We start from the raw sequence: 19293 nt of genomic DNA on the forward strand, positions 1-19293 counted from the left end.
TAAGGCCTTAATGTATTTTAATAGTTACATTTCAAACTTATTCAACTAAAAACCATCATTTAAAAAAAACACAATACAATCACAGAAGAATCCAACACCTTGGCATAAAGACAATAATGCAGTGTTTAACTGAAGCTCCGTTGTCGAAGCTAAAATATTTTTCTACATCATTTGATGAATGATTGACTCTAGAAGTAGAAAAGTATCACATCAACGCTCCAGACTATATTTTGGACCAAAGCCACCGGCTCATTTCTTCCCCTTAGTAGCTGTTGTCACACAGGTTACCTTGATAAATCTTAGATCCAGACTCTGTGTTGGCCATATGAACAAGTCCAGAGGGTCCACTGAAGGACGGATGAATACAGTTGTAATGGATGGATAATAGGCCCACAGTGAGTCACTATACAACATTTCCAACAGCAGAGACATGTCTTATAGTCGACAAAGAATAACAGCATGCATCTTATGTATCTAAAGATCTTTGATCGTGAATGTGATGAAGGGGTTTATTTCAGATACATGTCCAGATTCCACCTCCAAAAGAGGGGATGACCGTAATGTCTAAGGATGTTAGTCTGGTGGGACAAACTACGATGTGGAGCTATTCTATGTTGGGTCTTTTTGCCCATAGTAAAAACCAACAACCGCACTAGATCACTTCCATAATCCATGAGCGGTTGATTGCTCTAGTCTGAAATCCCTCGGTGAATTAACTTTTAGTCCTCATCCTCATCCTCTCCGAAAGAGAGAAGACTCTTGTTTTTCACCTTCTTTTCAGACTTCTCCTCCTTTTTCTCTTCATCTCCTCCTTCACTCTTTCCTTCACTCTTCTTCTTCTTGTTAGAGCTGGCGGTGATGCCCTGGAACTTGTCGGAGGAGCGCTTCGTGGGCTTCTTGAACAGGATCTTGCCATCAGCAGGAGTCTTGTCTTCTGTAGGCAGCAAGGAGAAGAGGCAGATGAAGTACACACACAGACCCACAGTACAGACCCTGTATACACACAGTACAGACCCTGTATTCACACAGACCCACAGTACAGACCCTGTGTACACACAGTACAGACCCTGTATTCACACAGACCCACAGTACAGACCCTGTATACACACAGTACAGACCCTGTATTCACACAGACCCACAGTACAGACCCTGTATACACACAGTACAGACCCTGTATTCACACAGACCCACAGTACAGACCCACAGTACAGACCCTGTGTACACACAGTACAGACCCTGTATTCACACAGACCCACAGTACAGACCCTGTGTACACACAGTACAGACCCTGTATACACACAGTACAGACCCTGTATACACAGTACAGACCCTGTATTCACACAGACACACAGTACAGACCCTGTATTCACACAGACCCACAGTACAGACCCTGTGTACACACAGTACAGACCCTGTATTCACACAGACCCACAGTACAGACCCTGTGTACACACAGTACAGACCCTGTATTCACACAGACCCACAGTACAGACCCTGTGTACACACAGTACAGAGCCTGTATTCACACAGACCCACAGTACAGACCCTGTATACACACAGTAGACACAGTACAAAGACACACGCCAATTAACACCAAGTTTATTTGATAGTTTAGGCTATTATATATTATTTATTGGTACAATTAATTGTTCTTACCTTTTTCTGTACCATCCTTTACCTCTTTTATCTGTAACACTTCTTCAGCGCTTAAATCTCCCTTTTTGAGAATGACAACTTGAGGCAGCTCATCTTCACGATCACTGCCACTGTCATCCTCCAAGGCTGGCATCTCTAAACGCTGCGGGAACAGTGACAAGGTTGAATATCACCATACTGACATCATACCAGCTGCTCTTTCCAGGTTAAAAGGTACACATATCTGCAAAAATAGCCCTTCGTGTCAATGAAATATCTATAGTGGTGAAGGAATTGAATTATGTGAGAGAAAACCCAATAATTTGGAGGGTGGTCAACTCTCCTGTAGAGCTAGCTAATAAGGTTACTTGACTAGCTGAATCAAGATGTTAGCGCAGGACTCGAACTAAAAACTACATAAAGAGTAGCTCTCCAGCGGGCTTGCCATACAGTCACGTATATACTGTAGCTCTACATCCCACCTAACGTTAGTCCATTTTACATAGGCTAGCTAACCTAGCACATTAGCCAAATACCTTGGTGTCAATGGTGGGTCCTTCCTTAAAGCCAACATCGTTCTTGAATTTCTTTAAAAATGACGGTTCTGCTGGTTTCACCCACGATACGTTCGCTTTCGGACCCTTATTCATTTTAGCCATTTTGAGAGTTAGAACAAATGAAGGAAACAAGATAATTTCAGGTTGTGTTTAGCGTAACATTAAATCGTCATCATCCTGCGCCCGATGAAGATCATATGATCCCCGAGGTGAGTCTGATTGGTTGAACAGAGTGAAGCCTTTTAGACAAGGAAGTAGTCAAATATGTGACAGTACAGTCTAGTTTAGATACTAAATAAACATGATTTCAGGTGCATTTTATGCATTATTAGCGGGCTTTCTTGGAGCCGTCGCCTCCTCGTCAGCCAAGCTATCTCTGGGCTCAGACTACCTCAAAGAGATGTGTGAAACAGGGCTGAAAACCTGGTCTCAGGATGGGGACTACAGGATTATTCAGGAGGAAACATCACCCTGCGAATGGGTGAGAGTGTATCTATATGAATGTATAATTTTCAAAGTGTGTGTGTGTCAGAGTGAGACTGAGAGAAAGAATGTGTGTGTGTGAGAGATACCATTCTACCAGAGACCACTAACAAGTCCTATTGTATTCCAGCTCCACATCCCTCTGCAGCTGCTGTTCACCTGTAATGCTGTGATGTGGTGTTGTTTCAGCTCCACATCCCTCTACAGCTGCTGTTCACCTGTAATGCTGTGATGTGGTGTTGTTTCAGCTCCACATCCCTCTACAGCTGCTGTTCACCTGTAATGCTGTGATGTGTTGTTTCAGCTCCACATCCCTCTGCAGCTGCTGTTCACCTGTAATGCTGTGATGTGGTGTTGTTTCAGCTCCACATCCCTCTACAGCTGCTGTTCACCTGTAATGCTGTGATGTGGTGTTGTTTCAGCTCCACATCCCTCTGCAGCTGCTGTTCACCTGTAATGCTGTGATGTGTTGTTTCAGCTCCACATCCCTCTACAGCTGCTGTTCACCTGTAATGCTGTGATGTGGTGTTGTTTCAGCTCCACATCCCTATGCAGCTGCTGTTCACCTGTAATGCTGTGATGTGGTGTTGTTTCAGCTCCACATCCCTCTACAGCTGCTGTTCACCTGTAATGCTGTGATGTGTTGTTTCAGCTCCACATCCCTCTACAGCTGCTGTTCACCTGTAATGCTGTGATGTGGTGTTGTTTCAGCTCCACATCCCTCTACAGCTGCTGTTCACCTGTAATGCTGTGATGTGGTGTTGTTTCAGCTCCACATCCCTCTGCGGTTGCTGTGTGGAGGACTGCTGTTCACCAGTAATGCTGTGATGTGGACCTTCTTCTCCAAGGCTCTGAGACACTCCTCCTCCTCAGCCCGGGCCACGGTCACCACCACCGCATCCAACTTTGTATCCTCTGTGAGTAGAGCAACTGGATGATATCCATCACGGCATGTATTCATAAAATGTCTGAGTAGGAGTGTTGACCATAGGATCAATTTCCCCTTTTAGATCATAATGATTAAGTCAGGAGGACCTGATCCTAGATCGGCACTGCTACACTGAGATGCTTTAGGAACACGACCCCAGATCTAAGCACTCCTCCTCCTCTGAGATGCTTTAGGAACACGACCCCAGATCTCAGCACTCCTCCTCTGAGATGCTTTAGGAACACGACCCCAGATCTCAGCACTCCTCCTCTGAGATGCTTTAGGAACACGACCCCAGATCTCAGCACTCCTCCTCTGAGATGCTTTAGGAACACGACCCCAGATCTCAGCACTCCTCCTCCTGAGATGCTTTAGGAACACGACCCCAGATCTCAGCACTCCTCCTCTGAGATGCTTTATGAATACGACCCCAGATCTCAGCACTCCTTCTGAGATGCTTTAGGAACACGACCCCAGATCTCAGCACTCCTCCTCTGAGATGCTTTATGAATACGACCCCAGATCTCAGCTATCCAGTTTATATGAACACAGTACAGTAGGCCTTTGGCACTATAGAACATTGACCATAAGACCATAGTGGAACAACATTATTGGAGCAATGACATCTGTGAATCACTGTATGGATACAGGTATTATAGGCTATTTATGTTGCCAATCCCACTTCCATGGTCTGTACTGTCTTTAGGCATTCCTAGGGAAGCTGATCTTTGGCGAGACCCATGCAGCACTGTGGTGGGTGGGCATCTCTCTAACGCTCTCAGGTTTACTGGTGCTGCATGGATCAACTTCTCAACCAGCAGAGGCCAAGAAGGAAGAGTGAAGGACTGTCCACGTGTGGAATAACAATACCACTGCATCAAACACCCCACTGGACCGCCTCGCCGTTTCACAAACGCTTTCTGGCTCAAATAATCTGGATTTCACCAGAACCACGTTCTATTACCACAAAGGGCTTTGATGTTACATCTGACTGTACATGGATTCTAACATGTTACATCTGACTGTACATGTTACATCTGAACATGGATTCTAACGTGTTACATCTGACTGTACATGGATTCTAACGTGTTACTACTGACTGTACATGGATTCTAACATGTTACATCTGACTGTACATGGATTCTAACATGTTACATCTGACTGTACATGGATTCTAACGTGTTACTACTGACTGTACATGGATTCTAACATGTTACATCTGACTGTACATGGATTCTAACATGTTACATCTGACTGTACATGGATTCTAACGTGTCTCATCTGACGTGTTTCTGTTCTGTCTTACCGTCTCTGGGTACGACATGACCAAGGTCTGCACTCCATACACAAACATGATCAGGCTTTTTAAACACTACACATTATTATGCAAACAAAGAATTTTGAATACGACCGTTGAGATGTATATTTTATTGACAATATTGTAATGACCTGTAAGACTAAATGCGTATCAATTTATTGAAATTAGAGTTCTGTAAATAAATCTTTACATGAAATATCTTGTCACTTAATCTCTGACTGACATGTTCTTTATTCTGTAGTCAAACTAATATCAGAACCAATCAATACATGGATAAAGTACGATATCGACGACAACTTCCCTTTTATTCAAAATGTTAAAGTAAACAATAGTGGTCCCATGATATGGAGCATTCATTTGACTGTTGAAGTCCTCCCTAGTAACCATCCTGTACAAAAGGATAAAGTACAGTACAACCATTCACTATCACCCCCCAATCACCTAACTAACCCTCATTCAATAAATGTGTTCTCTCTACATTTTCCAGATGAAGACATTGATAATGAATGAATTGTATGTTAATAAACATGAGTAATGGAATGTTTAGATAAGGCCCTTTAACACACACACTTAAAGGTAATGTAATTCTCTGACATAATACAAATAGAAATATTTTGTTAAAAACGGTTACCACCTCATTTGCATACCTTGCAGAAGGCCAGTAACTGTCAATTCTCAACTTGACAGTTTATAAAAAGGCACTCGGTGAAGTAAGATTAGAGGAAGGCAACGGACTGTCTAGATTCTGCATAGTCCACAGGTCATTTTCTAGAGGTCTTCCCGCAATACAACTGAACCATGCAGAGCTGTGTATGCAGGAGGAGATGCTCTGGAGTACTGAAAGAGCATTTTCGGGTCAATCCAACTCGTCTTCGTTGGGACTTGTACCTCATTCACATCACCAGGGGGCATAGACCTGGACATTTTGTGGCTCATTCTAAAAGGATATTTGGTGTAGGGTCCCTTTAAGGCTTTGGTCCAAGCAGCAGTAGCACTGTAGGAAGGACACCACACTAGACCAGTGGAGTCTGTATAGAAATAGAATGAATAGAACTGGCGTCTCTCTATAAAAGCCTAGCCCAGACCCCCACCCCCCCACTCCGAGGGGGTCTCAGGGAGAGTTGGGATATGCAGAAAACGAAATAAAATGTCCAATTCACACGTGTATAATACACACTGGTACATGTCTGAAATAGGACAAAATGTAAGCACCCTCCTAATTATTAAGTCAACAATGCCATAATGAATCCCAATACCAGGCTTCCATAGCAAGTGTACTCAGGAGTTCACCAGTCAAACCTGCCAGGGTGTGAGGTTCCACGCCCATTCTATTCATTCTAGTTCTATGGGAGTCTATGACACTAGACCAGCGGAATCTCTATGACGTCGTCCTCGATGATCTCTCCCTGCGGCAGCACCAAGTGGTCATTGGGATCCCTCTTACAGCGGAGGTCAGAGAAGGGACTGAGCCAGGATGGGGAGAAGGGCCCTCCAAACGCTGACTTCATTGCCTCCCAGCAGGAAGTCTTCTCCCACCTGGCCTGCTCCCCCTTCAGACGCTCAATGCCCTGGAACAGAGAGAGAGAGAACACAGTGAGCTGTAGACAGAGGAAACTGAATCAAAACATTTCATTATTTAGGGGCCCTAAGTAAAATGTTCCTTTAGTCATGCATTGGTTTCAATGGGAGATCCAGTGAAAAATGTGACTGGTTTCCTGAACCCAGATGAAGTCTCCTCTTGGACTAACATGCATGCTCAAATGGACAACTCGTGGGTGTGGAAACCAGGCCATATTATTTCTGACAAGGCACGGACACCGACGGTGTTGTCTTGTTCTATGTGTTGTTGAAGATGTTGGCACATGACAACACAGTGAGCAGGCTTCAGACTAATTCTGTCAATGAAGACGTCCATTACATCCCGGGTCTTAAACATCAACCTATAAACCCATTCAGGAGACAATAAGAAACTTTCAGAAATACATGCATCATGCTGTTGTTGTTTAGGAAAACTCATTCACTCCACAGTAACTTTGGGTTTAAGTGTGTGCAGCGTGACCTCCATCCCCCTGGGTTGCAGGGCTTACCTCCGTCCCATATCATTCAGAAAGCAGCCAGTCGGACAGCCTCAATGCTCAGAGAGACAGTTAAAAGCTTCAGTAGAAAATGGTAGGAGGCACATTGGTTCCCAGTTAACCAAAGCCAATGCAGAGTTAAGGATAGATATAGGAGGCATACATACAAAATAGAGGTTGACCGATTAATCGGAATGGCCGATTAATTAGGGCCGATTTCAAGTTCATAACAATGGGTATTTTTGGCCACCGATTTGCCGATTTCTTTTTTTTACACCTTTATTTTACTAGGCAAGTCAGATTAAGAACACATTCTTATTTTCAATGACGGCCTAGGAACGGGGGTTAACTGCCTTGTTCAGGGGGGGATTCGTTTTTGCAACCTTCTGGTTACTAGTCCAACGCTCTAACCACCTGCCTTACATTGCACTCCACGAGGAGCCTGCATGGCAGGCTGACTACCTGTTACGCAAGGGCAGCAAGAAGCCAATGTAAGTTGCTAGCTAGCATTAAACTTATCTTATAAAAAAACTATGAATCTTAACATAAATCACTAGTTAACTACACATGGTTGATGATATTACTAGTTTATCTAGCGTGTCCTGCGTTGCATATAATCGATGCGGTGCCTGTTAATTTCTCATTGAATCACAGCCTACTTCGACAAACGGGTGATGATTTAACAAGCGCATTTGCGAAAAAAAGCACTGCCGTTGCACCAATGTACCTAACCATAAACATCAATGCCTTTCTTTAAAACCAATACACAAGTATATATTTTTAAACCTGCATATTTAGTTAATATTGCCTGCTAACACGAAATTGTGTCACTGCTCTTGCGTTCATTGCCTGGCTCGTTGCGAACTAATTTGCCAGAATTTTACGTAATTATGACATACCATTGAAGGTTGTGCAATGTAACAGGAATATTTAGACTTAGGGAAGCCACCCGTTAGATAAAATACGGAACTGTTCCGTATTTCACTGAAAGAAAAAAACGTTTTGTTTTCGAGATGATATTTCCGGATTCGACCATATTAATGACCCAAGGCTCGTATTTCTGTGTGTTTATTATATTATAATTAAATCTATGATTTGATAGAGCAGTCTGACTGAGCGGTGGTAGGCACCAGGATGCTCGTAAGCATTCATTCAAACAGCACTTTCGTGCGTTTTGCCAGCAGCTCTTCGCAATGCTTAAAGCATTGCGCTGTTTATGACTTCAAGCCTATCAACTCCCAAGATTAGGCTGGTGTAACGGATGTGAAATGGCTAGCTAGTTAGCGGGGTGCGCGCTAATAGCGTTTCAAATGTCACTCGCTCGGAGACTTGGAGTAGTTGTTCCCCTTGCTCTGCATGGGTAATGCTGCTTCGAGGGTGGCTGTTGTCGATGTGTTCCTGGTTCGAGCCCAGGTAGGAGCGAGGAGAGGGACAGAAGCTATACTGACTCATGTTAAAAAGAACCACCAGCTTTCATATGTTCTCATGTTCTGAGCAAGGAACTTAAACGTTAGCTTTCTTACATGGCACATATTGCACTTTTATTTCTTCTCCAACACTTTGTTTTTGCATTATTTAAACCAAATTGAACATGTTTCATTATTTATTTGAGGCTAAATTGATTTTATTGATGTATTATATTAAGTTAAAATAAGTGTTCATTCAGTATTGCTGTAATTGTCATTATCAGAAATAAATCGACCGATTAATCGGTATTGGCTTTTTTTAGTCCTCCAATAATCGGCATCGGCGTTGAAAAATCATAATCGGTCGACCTCTAATACAAAAACACCCATTTCAAATGACACGATATAAACAACAGTTCCTAGGAGAAAGAGAATTAATATGGATATATGACACATACATATATATAATTAAAAAAAGAACAGCTTATTAAACAAATGGGAAATATTTATTCTTTCTCTGTGCCAAAGTGTTGAAAAATGTCAGTAAAAAGAAAGGTTAGGTCTTCACTAGCTTGTTCACAGGCAAGACACTCACAGCAGCAGTCAGGCCGCTTCCCAAATGGCACTTTGTTCCCCTCTATAGCGCACTACTTTTGACCAGGGCCCGTAGAAAGTAGCACACTATATAGGGAATAGGGTGCCATTTGGAGATGCAGCCTCAGTTAGGTGACAGTCCTCCTCAACAACCATCCATTCAAACTAAACACAACAGAAAGTAAAAGAAAAATACAGGTGAAGAACAAATGACATAATGGACCGGTTTCCTCAGACACATATTACACCTAGTCCACGACTCAAAAGCATTATCAAGAGAGATTGAAAGAGATTTTTATTCTAGGACTAAACTTAATCTGTGTCTGGGAAACTGGCCCAATGAAGGTTTTTTTTTCAAGCATACAAAAGATCACACAAGAAAAAGTAGCCTTTATAAAGTCCACCGATGGATAAATCTCAGGAAAAGTGCATATTTGTCATGATTTATGACATGTAGCCAGCTTGATATATTTTGATGTTGATATTGGAGTAAAACTACTACTGTATAATCAGTTTTGTTGGTTAATATTTTAGTATTTAGTAATACTCCCTTTTATTTTACTTCGCAAAATATATTTGAACTGTTCAGTTCGTTTTGTGATTCACGACTTCTGGTTTACACGTCTCCTGAATAACTCAACATTTATGTTTAATTCCAACATAAAAACGTACATTCTGGAGAAACTACAGAATAAAAAATACAAAAATTGACTTTTATATGCAGAACTTGGCACACATAGAAATGAGAAAGCAAGATGAAATGAGTTACCGCCAACTTTTACACAAATATTCTGAAACACCTCCATGTTGTATCGTTCCTAAAGAAAGATAAACTTGAACGACTGTAACTTTAACTTTCTTTTAAAAACACAAGAAAATATGAGTGTTTAACAAAGTAAGAGGGCTAACCTACTGATCCTCAACACACTATACGTCCACCTGGCTTTAAAAGCCTCTCAAAACGGTCAACTGTACAGGCCTAGTGAAAAGACAGTGTGTGTTCCCCTGTGCTGGGTTAGCTGTGTATCAGAGAAGAAGCACAAGGTAGGAGGGAGGGGGGGGTTAGTTTTGACTGACAGGAGGACGGAAGGTAGCCTGAGTGCCAGATCGGTTTGTGTTATTATGCCAATTCCTGACTTGACATGATAGCACCAACAAACGGGCACCCGGAGAGACACAGGGGGGAGAGACACAGAGGGGGGGAGAGACACAGAGGGGGGGGAGACACAGAGGGGGGGAGGGAGAGACACAGAGGGGGGGAGGAGAGACACAGAGGGGGGAGGAGAGACACAGAGCGGGGAGGAGAGACACAGAGGGGGGGAGGAGAGACACAGAGGGGGGGAGGAGAGACACAGAGGGGGGGAGGAGAGACACAGAGGGGGGGAGGAGAGACACAGAGGGGGGGAGGAGAGACACAGAGGGGGGGAGGAGAGACACAGAGCGGGGGAGGAGAGACACAGAGGGGGGAGGAGAGACACAGAGGGGGGAGGAGAGACAGAGGGGGAGGAGAGACACAGAGCGGGAGGAGAGACAGAGGGAAAAGTGATTCAGAAAACCAGAACAAAATCAACAACATACATAAGAGTTAAAACAGGCACGTTTGAAAAGTTTTACAATAGATATTTTTCTCTGCAACTCCACTTGACTTTTGTTCCCAAGCAACATAAAAAAACTAAGAAAAAACTGTGGCAATATAGAAAGCAGAAGTGATGAAGTTGTTCAGAGTTAGGAGGGATTACAATCACGTTCAGCATTGTCAAGGAGAGTCAGGGTGAGGTGGAGAGATGGGGTGGTTGGAAGGGAGCGGTGTTAACACACCTCTGTCTCAGAGTCTGTTTTTCCCCCCGGGTGGCTAAGCTCAGACCACATACTGGTAGGATTCAGCCTTCCCATGGGCCTTCCCAGGTTGGGTCAACGGGATAAACCAGAATATGGAGAAGGGGTGTCCAAATACCGCCTTCGTGTTCATCCACTTAGTTTTTTTACCCCATCTTCTCTCCTCCTTTTTCAACTGTTCTATGCCCTGAAAAAACGAGAGACAACCAAACTTCAGTGTACTGTGAACCAATCAAACTACTTCCTCCCTGACTGTCATTCTGACTGACTAATCACAGGACCCCCCCCCCCTTCGCTTTTTTTCCTTTTGATTTAAAACCACTCTTTCAAATCTCAAAGTTACAAAGTGGCTTAAGTTATGACTAAATGGCCATAGGCTAATGTACAGTGCATTCGAAAAGTATTCAGACCCCTTGACTTTTTCCACATTTTGTTACGTTACAGCCGTATTCTAAAACTAATAAAATAAAAATCCTCAATTTACACACAATACCCCATAATGACAAAGCAAAAACAGGTTAAGATTTTTTGGGGACAAATTGAAGAAAAACTTAAACATCACATTTACATAAGTACTCAGACCCTTTACTCAGTACTTTGTTGAAGCAACTTTGGCAGTGATTACAGCCTTGAGTCTTCTTGGGTATGACACTACAAGCTTGGCACACCTGTATTTGGGGAGTTTCTCTCATTCTTCTCTGCAGATCCTCTCAAGCTCTGTCAGGTTGGATGGGGCGCTTCGCTGTGTGCTTAGGGTCGTTGTCCTGTTGGAAGGTGAACCTTCACCCCAGTCTGAGGTCCTGAGCGCTCTGGAGCAGGTTTTCATCAAGGATCTCTCTGTACATTGCTCCGTTCGTCTTTCCCTTGATCCTGTCTAGTCTCCCAGTCCCTGCTGCTGAAAAACATTTCCACAGCATGATGCTACCACCGCCATGCTTCACCATAGGGATGGTGCCAGGTTTCCTCCAGACGTGAGGCTTGGCATTCAGGCCAAAAGAGTTCAATCTTGGTTTCAGACCAGAAAATCTTGTTTCTCATGATCAGAGTCCTTTAGGTGCCTTTTGGCAACCTCCAAGCGGGCTGTCATGTGCCTTTTACTGTGGAGTGGATTCTGTTTGCCAACTCTACCATAAAGGCCTGATTGGTGGAATGCTGCAGAGATGGTTGTCCTTCTGGAAGGTTCTCCCATCTCCACAGAGGAACTGTCAGAGTGACCATCGGGTTCTTGGTCACCTCCCTGACCAAGGCCCTTCTCCCCTGATTGGTCAGTTTGGCCGGGCGGTCAGCTCTAGGAAGAGTCTTGGTGGTTCCAAACTTCTTCCATTTAAGAACGCTGGAGGCCACTGTGTTCTTGGCAACCTTCAATGCTGCAGAAATGTTTTGTTACCCTTCCCCAGATCTGTGCCTCGACACAATCCTGTCTCGGAGCTCTACGGACAATTCCTTCAACCTTATGGCTTGGTTTTTGCTCTGACATGCACTGTCAACTGTGGGACATTATATAGACAGGTGTGTGCCTTTCCAAATCATGTCTAATCAATTGAATTTACCACAGGTGGACTCCAATCAAGTTGTAGAACATCTCAAGGATGATCAATGGAAACAGGATGCACCTGAGCTCCATTTTGAGTCTCATAGCAAAGGGTCTGAATACTTATGTAAATAAGGTATTTCTGTTGCTTTTTTTTTTTTAAATTTAATCCATTTTTTTTTAATGAGGGATTTTTTATTTTTTAAATCAATTTTAGAATGAGGCTGTAACGTAACAAAATGTGGAAAAAGTCAAGGGGTCTGAACACTTTCTGAATGGAATGTATTGACTAAATGTCAACACACTGATGTCTAATGAACATCCTTCCCCACTTGTGAGGCTCCATGAGAGAGAACACAGCCATAGAAAAGTTATCAACTTCTAGGACTACAACCCGGCCCCCCGACTACGCCCGCCCGGCCCCCCCGACTACGCCGGCCCGGCCCCCCCGACTACGCAATCAGGCCTGAAGTTGCAGACAAAAATACGTTAGAGCAAGAAAGCAGAGTTAGTTTAGTTAAGAGTTTTAAAGCACTAAACGGTCTACTATAGAACACACAGAGAGGTCTACAGTATACTATAGAACACACAGAGAGGTCTACAGTCTACTATAGAACACACAGAGGTCTACAGTCTACTATAGAACACACAGAGGTCTACTATAGAACACACAGAGAGGTCTACTATAGAACACACAGAGGTCTACAGTCTACTATAGAACACACAGAGAGGTCTACTATAGAACACACAGAGAGGTCTACTATAGAACACACAGAGGTCTACAGTCTACTATAGAACACACAGAGAGGTCTACTATAGAACACACAGAGAGGTCTACTATAGAACACACAGAGAGGTCTACTATAGAACACACAGAGGTCTACAGTCTACTATAGAACACACAGTCTACTAACTACATGGTTTATGATGGTACAGGACCATCAGAGGAAACTGATCCTCACAGAGAGGTCTACAGTCTACTAACTACATGGTTTATGATGGTACAGGACCATCAGAGGAAACTGATCCTCACAGAGAGGTCTACAGTCTACTATAGAACACAGAGAGGTCTACAGTCTACTATAGAACACAGAGAGGTCTACAGTCTACTAACTACATAGTTTGATGGTACAGGACCATCAGAGGAAACTGATCCTCACAGAGAGGTCTACAGTCTACTAACTACATAGTTTACAAGAGAGGAAAGTGATGATCCTCTCACACAGATACATGGACACGTTTCTTCCTACTTGCTGACAGTAATCTCAACAGAATATCAGCAAGCCTTGAGCTGTTTCAAGTGGAATACTTCCTTTATATAAGAAAATGGCTGTTACTGTAGAAACAAGACTGGACTCATAAATCCCACTCAGAGATAATCCTACTACAAGCAGAGCCTTCTCTATACACTCTTAGACACTAACTTCAACTTAAGTCCAATTTTCAGGACACTAAAAGTGAAAATTTCACTCAAGTGGAAGTTAGGATTCACCTCTATATGGGTAAGCTGCTGTAGAGAGAGGTTAAGGTTCACAGGTCATACATACAGTAGATAAGCACCGAAGCAACAGCAGTGGGGAGCAGACTTGGCTTAAATACATAGGTCAAATACTTGGAGGTGCACTTGATGAAATTTGCCCGTACAATGGAATAGGACTAGCTGAAACGCCAATAGAATAGTCCCAAAAGTGCAAAACTCCACCCTGCACATCAGTCAAGCTATATAAAGCACACCTAAAGCATTTGACATAACGTGATGTATTTAATCCAGGTCTGATGAGAAGGAGGTGAAGGGGAGAAGAGAGGAACACACTGGTCTACTACTTACTGTCTCATCTGTACAGATGGAATGGACCTGAGTCCCGAACATCACAGAGGTGAAGATGAGGAAGAGGAGGGCCTCAAAGCACAGGAGGATGAGGAGGATGACGGTCGCAGGAGGTGAGAAGGAACTGCACTCTGGGAGTTGGAGTTCAGGAAGGAGGGGGAACACGTTTACACTCACAGCACAGTGAAAGCAGCCTTTCTAGACGGGTTGATGTGGTCTAGGCAGCTGGATGCTAAGCATATTGTACACCACAGTCTTTTCAGATAGATGACTGGGACAATGGAAAAGGTGAATAAAGATGTCGGGATTCAGTTATGACGTCATTGTTTTAGCACCATCTACAGAGTTTTTAAACTACGGCACGCGACATGGGTCAATGTGCCAATAAACTTTTTGGGGCTTTTCAAATTGAACAATATGCAGAGTTTAAATCACACACAGACAGTCGTACACTAACTGAGCAACATACTGTAGCACTGCAGAGCTGTACACTATGAGGAAACGAGGCGACTCCATATTCTCTGAGCTTCTGGGTTTAAACAACCTTCACAGAACGGCCGCGCACGGCGCAGTGCCCGTCAGAACGGCCGCGCACGGCGCAGTGCCCGACAGAACGGCCGCGCACGGCGCAGTGCCAGTGACCAAAAGGAATACTGAGTGTCAGGAAGTACAGGACGTCAAACTAAAAAGGAGTGAACTGTCATTTATGACTTTACTAGAGGAAGATTAACTAGGAGAGTAACTGGAACAGTTTAGCCATGAGATGGGCGGGTATGGGACAGTTTAGCCATGAGATGGGTGGGTATGGGACAGTTTAGCCATGAGATGGGTGGGTATGGGACAGTTTAGCCATGAGATGGGTGGGTACGGGACAGTTTAGCCATGAGATGGGCGGGTACGGGACAGTTTAGCCATGAGATGGGTGGGTATGGGACAGTTTAGCCATGAGATGGGCGGGTACGGGACAGTTCAGCCATGAGATGGGCGGGTACGGGACAATTCAGCCATGAGATAGGCGGGTACGGGACAATTCAGCCATGAGATGGGCGGGTATGGGACAATTCAGCCATGAGATGGGCGGGTATGGGACAATTCAGCCATGAGATGGGCGGGTATGGGACAATTCAGCCATGAGATGGGCGGGTATGGGACAGTATAGCCATGAGATGGGCGGGTATGGGACAGTTCAGCCATGAGATGGGCGGGTATGGGACAGTTCAGCCATGAGATGGGCGGGTATGGGACAGTTTAGCCTCATCTGAAATACTTCAGAACCTAACCAGACACCATTGTTATGGTTGACAGGAGCTGATTGAAAGATCATTGTGTTATCATGAGATCTAGATCAAACCAATGAGAAGCCAGGTAAAAAAAAAAAAGGTCAAAAGCACTTACTTGTCCAATCATCTTCGAAGCAGTACAGGAAGTGGAAGACTACCATCACCAGAGAGTGGAGAGAGATGAGTGCAATGTACATCTGGAACACACAGACTCATGGTAAGACAGGGCGCTATGGAACAGTTTCCCACGAGATGGGGCGACTATGTAACAGTTTCCCGCGAGATGGGCGACTACGGAACCGTTTCCCACGAGATGGGCGGCTACGGAACCGTTTCCCACGAGATGGGCGGCTACGGAACCGTTTCCCACGAGATGGGCGGCTACGGAACCGTTTCCCACGAGATGGGCGGCTACGGGACAGTTTCCCGCGAGATGGGCGGCTACGGAACAGTTTCCCGCGAGATGGGCGGCTACGGAACAGTTTCCCGCGAGATGGGCGGCTACGGAACAGTTTCCCGCGAGATGGGCGGCTACGGAACAGTTTCCCACGAGATGGGGCACTATGGAACAGTTTCCCACGAGATGGGGCACTATGGAACAGTTTCCCACGAGATGGGGCACTATGGAACAGTTTCCCGCGAGATGGGGCACTATGGAACAGTTTCCCGCGAGATGGGCGGCTATGGAACAGTTTCCCACGAGATGGGTGTGTATTGAACGTAGTCACACAAACTGTAAGTCACTTTCAGGGCATTTGACAACCTAAACATCTTAATTCATAACTTGAAAAAGAAGGTACTTGTCTGTGTTATTGTAGCAGGCTGAAGGTGTAATGGTGTCTACAGTATGGAATGTTCCAGTATGTAAAGTATACACTGGTACGTACTGTGAAGAGCACAAAGTACTTCTGGTTGTTTTCTCCCACACAGTTGTTAACCCAGGGACAGTGGTGGTCCATCTTCCGTATGCAGCGCTTACACACACTAGTATGGAGGGGGAAATCCATGGACAGAGAGAGAACTAATGAACAACAACTAAAAGGTCCCTGTATCTCAGCAAGATGTCCTAAAGTCACAGTGTTCAGCAGACAGTCTGCATCAGCTGACTGGTGGTCCTAAAGTCACAGTGTTCAGCAGACAGTCTGCATCAGCTGACTGGTGGTCCTAAAGTCACAGTGTTCAGCAGACAGTCTGCATCAGCTGACTGGTGGTCCTAAAGTCACAGTGTTCAGCAGACAGTCTGCATCAGCTGACTGGTGGTCCTAAAGTCACAGTGTTCAGCAGACAGTCTGCATCATCTGACTGGTGGTCCTAAAGTCACAGTGTTCAGCAGACAGTCTGCATCATCTGACTGGTGGTCCTAAAGTCACAGTGTTCAGCAGACAGTCTGCATCATCTGACTGGTGGTCCTAAAGTCACAGTGTTCAGCAGACAGTCTGCATCAGCTGACTGGTGGTCCTAAAGTCACAGTGTTCAGCAGACAGTCTGCATCAGCTGACTGGTGGTCCTAAAGTCAGTGTTCAGCAGACAGTCTGCATCATCTGACTGGTGGTCCTAAAGTCACAGTGTTCAGCAGACAGTCTGCATCATCTGACTGGTGGTCCTAAAGTCACAGTGTTCAGCAGACAGTCTGCATCAGCTGACTGGTGGTCCTAAAGTCACAGTGTTCAGCAGACAGTCTGCATCAGCTGACTGGTGGTCCTAAAGTCACAGTGTTCAGCAGACAGTCTGCATCAGCTGACTGGTGGTCCTAAAGTCACAGTGTTCAGCAGACAGTCTGCATCATCTGACTGGTGGTCCTAAAGTCACAGTGTTCAGCAGACAGTCTGCATCATCTGACTGGTGGTCCTAAAGTCACAGTGTTCAGCAGACAGTCTGCATCATCTGACTGGTGGTCCTAAAGTCACAGTGTTCAGCAGACAGTCTGCATCATCTGACTGGTGGTCCTAAAGTCACAGTGTTCAGCAGACAGTCTCCCTCAGCTGACTGGGACTTTGAGTCTGGCACCGTTCTCTGGGACAGTATCAGTCAGGGTTACCCTACCTGCAGTGTTCTCTGGGACAGTATCAGTCAGGGTTACCCTACCTGCAGTGTTCTCTGGGACAGTATCAGTCAGGGTTACCCTACCTGCAGTGTTCTCTGGGACAGTATCAGTCAGGGTTACCCTACCTGCAGTGTTCTCTGGGACAGTATCAGTCAGGGTTACCCTACCTGCAGTGTTCTCTGGGACAGTATCAGTCAGGGTTACCCTACCTGCAGTGTTCTCTGGGACAGTATCAGTCAGGGTTACCCTACCTGCAGTGTCTTCTGTTCTCTGGACAGTATCAGTCAGAGATGTGCTGGGTCATCCTACCTGCAGTGATGTGAGCCAGCCATTCAAAGAGGTGTACAGGGTCATCCTACCTGCAGTGATGTGCCCGGTCAGGCTTGATGCTGCAGCACTTGGGACACTTGTAGACCACCTGTCCCGGCTTCAGCTGAAGACTCTCGATGTACTCTTTAGTGGCATTTCCTGTTGGCACAGCTCCCTATAGGACAGACAGAGCAATGAGTTGACATGATGACTTATCATTACTCACCTGTTGGCTCAACAAATGGGGTCTACTGTTGCAGTGGTCAGGCAGTGTTATAGAATATTGATGTGCTTTAAGTTGAAGATGGCACATTACTGTATTGGCTGCGGTCTTGCGAGCTCTGACCCAACTTTGCTATTTTGTGATTTTTTACTTATGATCGACAAGAACTTCTGAACATCAGATCGGCAGTTACTAACCTCAATTCCGGCTTCAACATCGACTCATCTGTCCTGGGATATTTGTGTAATTCCGACCCAATTTTCAGGCTATCCAAGAGAAAACGCAGGTAAAAAAAATAAGAGGCAGGAGAAGGGAGCGCTGGCGAGATTAAAGCGAATAGAAAACCAGCCACCTCTGATTGTGGATTTGCTATCAACAGGACTCTCGTAACCGCAATTCTCTGGGCTTTTCTGAAACTTCCGGTCAAGATAACAAAACACAAGGTTTAGTGAATGATTTGTCCCAAATACAATGCTTTAAGTTTTTTGAAATATTTAGAACTAACTTATTCCTTGCCACCCATTCTGAAACTAACTGCAGCTCTTTAAGTGTTGCAGTCATTTCAGTTTCTGTAGTAGCTGACGTGTATAGTCATCTGCATACATTGACACACTGGCTTTACTCAAAGCCAGTGGAATGTTGTTAGTAAAGATTAAAAAAGTAAGGGGCCTAGACAGCTGCCCTGGGGAATTCCTGATTATCTCTGGATTATATTTGAGAGGCTTTCATTAACCTCTCTTGGGTAGAGGGCAGTATTTTCACCTCCGGATGAAAAGCGTGCCCAAAGTAAACTGCCTGTTACTCAGGCCCAGAAGCTAGGATATGCATATAATTGGTAGATTTGGATAGAAAACACTAAAACGTTTCTAAAACTGTTAAAATAATGTCTGAGTATAACAGAACTGATATGGCAGGCGAAACCCCGAGGACAAACCATCCTGGGAAAATTATTTTTGAGGTCATAGGATTTTTCAATGGTTTTCTATGGGATACCCTTATTATTAGGAACCTGGTTGCAGTTCCCATGGCTTCCACTAGATATCAACAGTCTTTAGAAATTGTTCGATGTTTTTCTTTTGAGAAATGAAGTAGTCGTCCTATTCATTGTAAGTGTCCCTCCAGGTGGACTCTACCGTTTTGGTGCGCGTGAACTGGAGAGAGCTTCACCTTGTTTTTATCCGGTATTAGAAACAGTTTATTCCGTCTTAAATTTTATCGATTTACGTTTTAGGATACCTTAGGTTGG

General features: G+C 44.5%; 3 protein-coding genes across 28 annotated transcripts in view; 1 reads left to right on the forward strand and 2 right to left on the reverse strand.

Moving 5' to 3' along the window:
- On the reverse strand, window positions 1-2391 carry LOC106595829 (uncharacterized protein KIAA1143 homolog). Its single transcript, XM_014187174.2, has 3 exons — window positions 2172-2391; window positions 1657-1798; window positions 1-934 (listed from the first exon to the last, which is right to left on the reverse strand). The coding sequence occupies exons 1-3, from the start codon at window positions 2292-2294 to the stop codon at window positions 720-722; spliced, it is 480 nt and encodes a 159-aa protein (XP_014042649.1). The 5' UTR covers window positions 2295-2391; the 3' UTR covers window positions 1-719.
- LOC123727388 (transmembrane protein 42) lies at window positions 2378-5117 on the forward strand. 2 transcript variants are annotated; one of them, XM_045696597.1, is made up of 3 exons: window positions 2378-2673; window positions 3446-3592; window positions 3686-5117. In XM_045696597.1, the coding sequence occupies exons 1-3, from the start codon at window positions 2494-2496 to the stop codon at window positions 3737-3739; spliced, it is 381 nt and encodes a 126-aa protein (XP_045552553.1). In that variant the 5' UTR covers window positions 2378-2493; the 3' UTR covers window positions 3740-5117. The 2 variants fall into 2 exon arrangements, with proteins under 2 accessions (XP_045552553.1, XP_045552546.1); XM_045696590.1 differs by having other exon boundaries at window positions 4310-5117.
- Window positions 5017-19293, reverse strand: part of LOC106594824 (palmitoyltransferase ZDHHC3-A) — a 24625-nt gene continuing 10348 nt past the window's right edge. For 24 of the 25 annotated variants that reach the window (XM_045696458.1, XM_045696486.1, XM_045696471.1 and 21 more), the window contains 5 exons: window positions 17875-17999; window positions 16359-16455; window positions 15587-15668; window positions 14192-14322; window positions 5017-6489 (listed from right to left, as the gene is read on the reverse strand). In XM_045696458.1, the coding sequence (XP_045552414.1) occupies window positions 6283-6489; window positions 14192-14322; window positions 15587-15668; window positions 16359-16455; window positions 17875-17999 (642 nt within the window). In that variant the 3' untranslated portion in view covers window positions 5017-6282. Of the gene's footprint in view, window positions 6490-10814; window positions 11020-14191; window positions 14323-15586; window positions 15669-16358; window positions 16456-17874; window positions 18000-19293 lie in introns of all 25 variants that reach the window. The other variant, XM_045696560.1, reaches the window with a different exon arrangement.

The sequence above is a fragment of the Salmo salar genome, chromosome ssa02 (assembly GCF_905237065.1).
Source record: "Salmo salar chromosome ssa02, Ssal_v3.1, whole genome shotgun sequence".
Taxonomy (NCBI): Eukaryota; Metazoa; Chordata; class Actinopteri; order Salmoniformes; family Salmonidae; genus Salmo; species Salmo salar.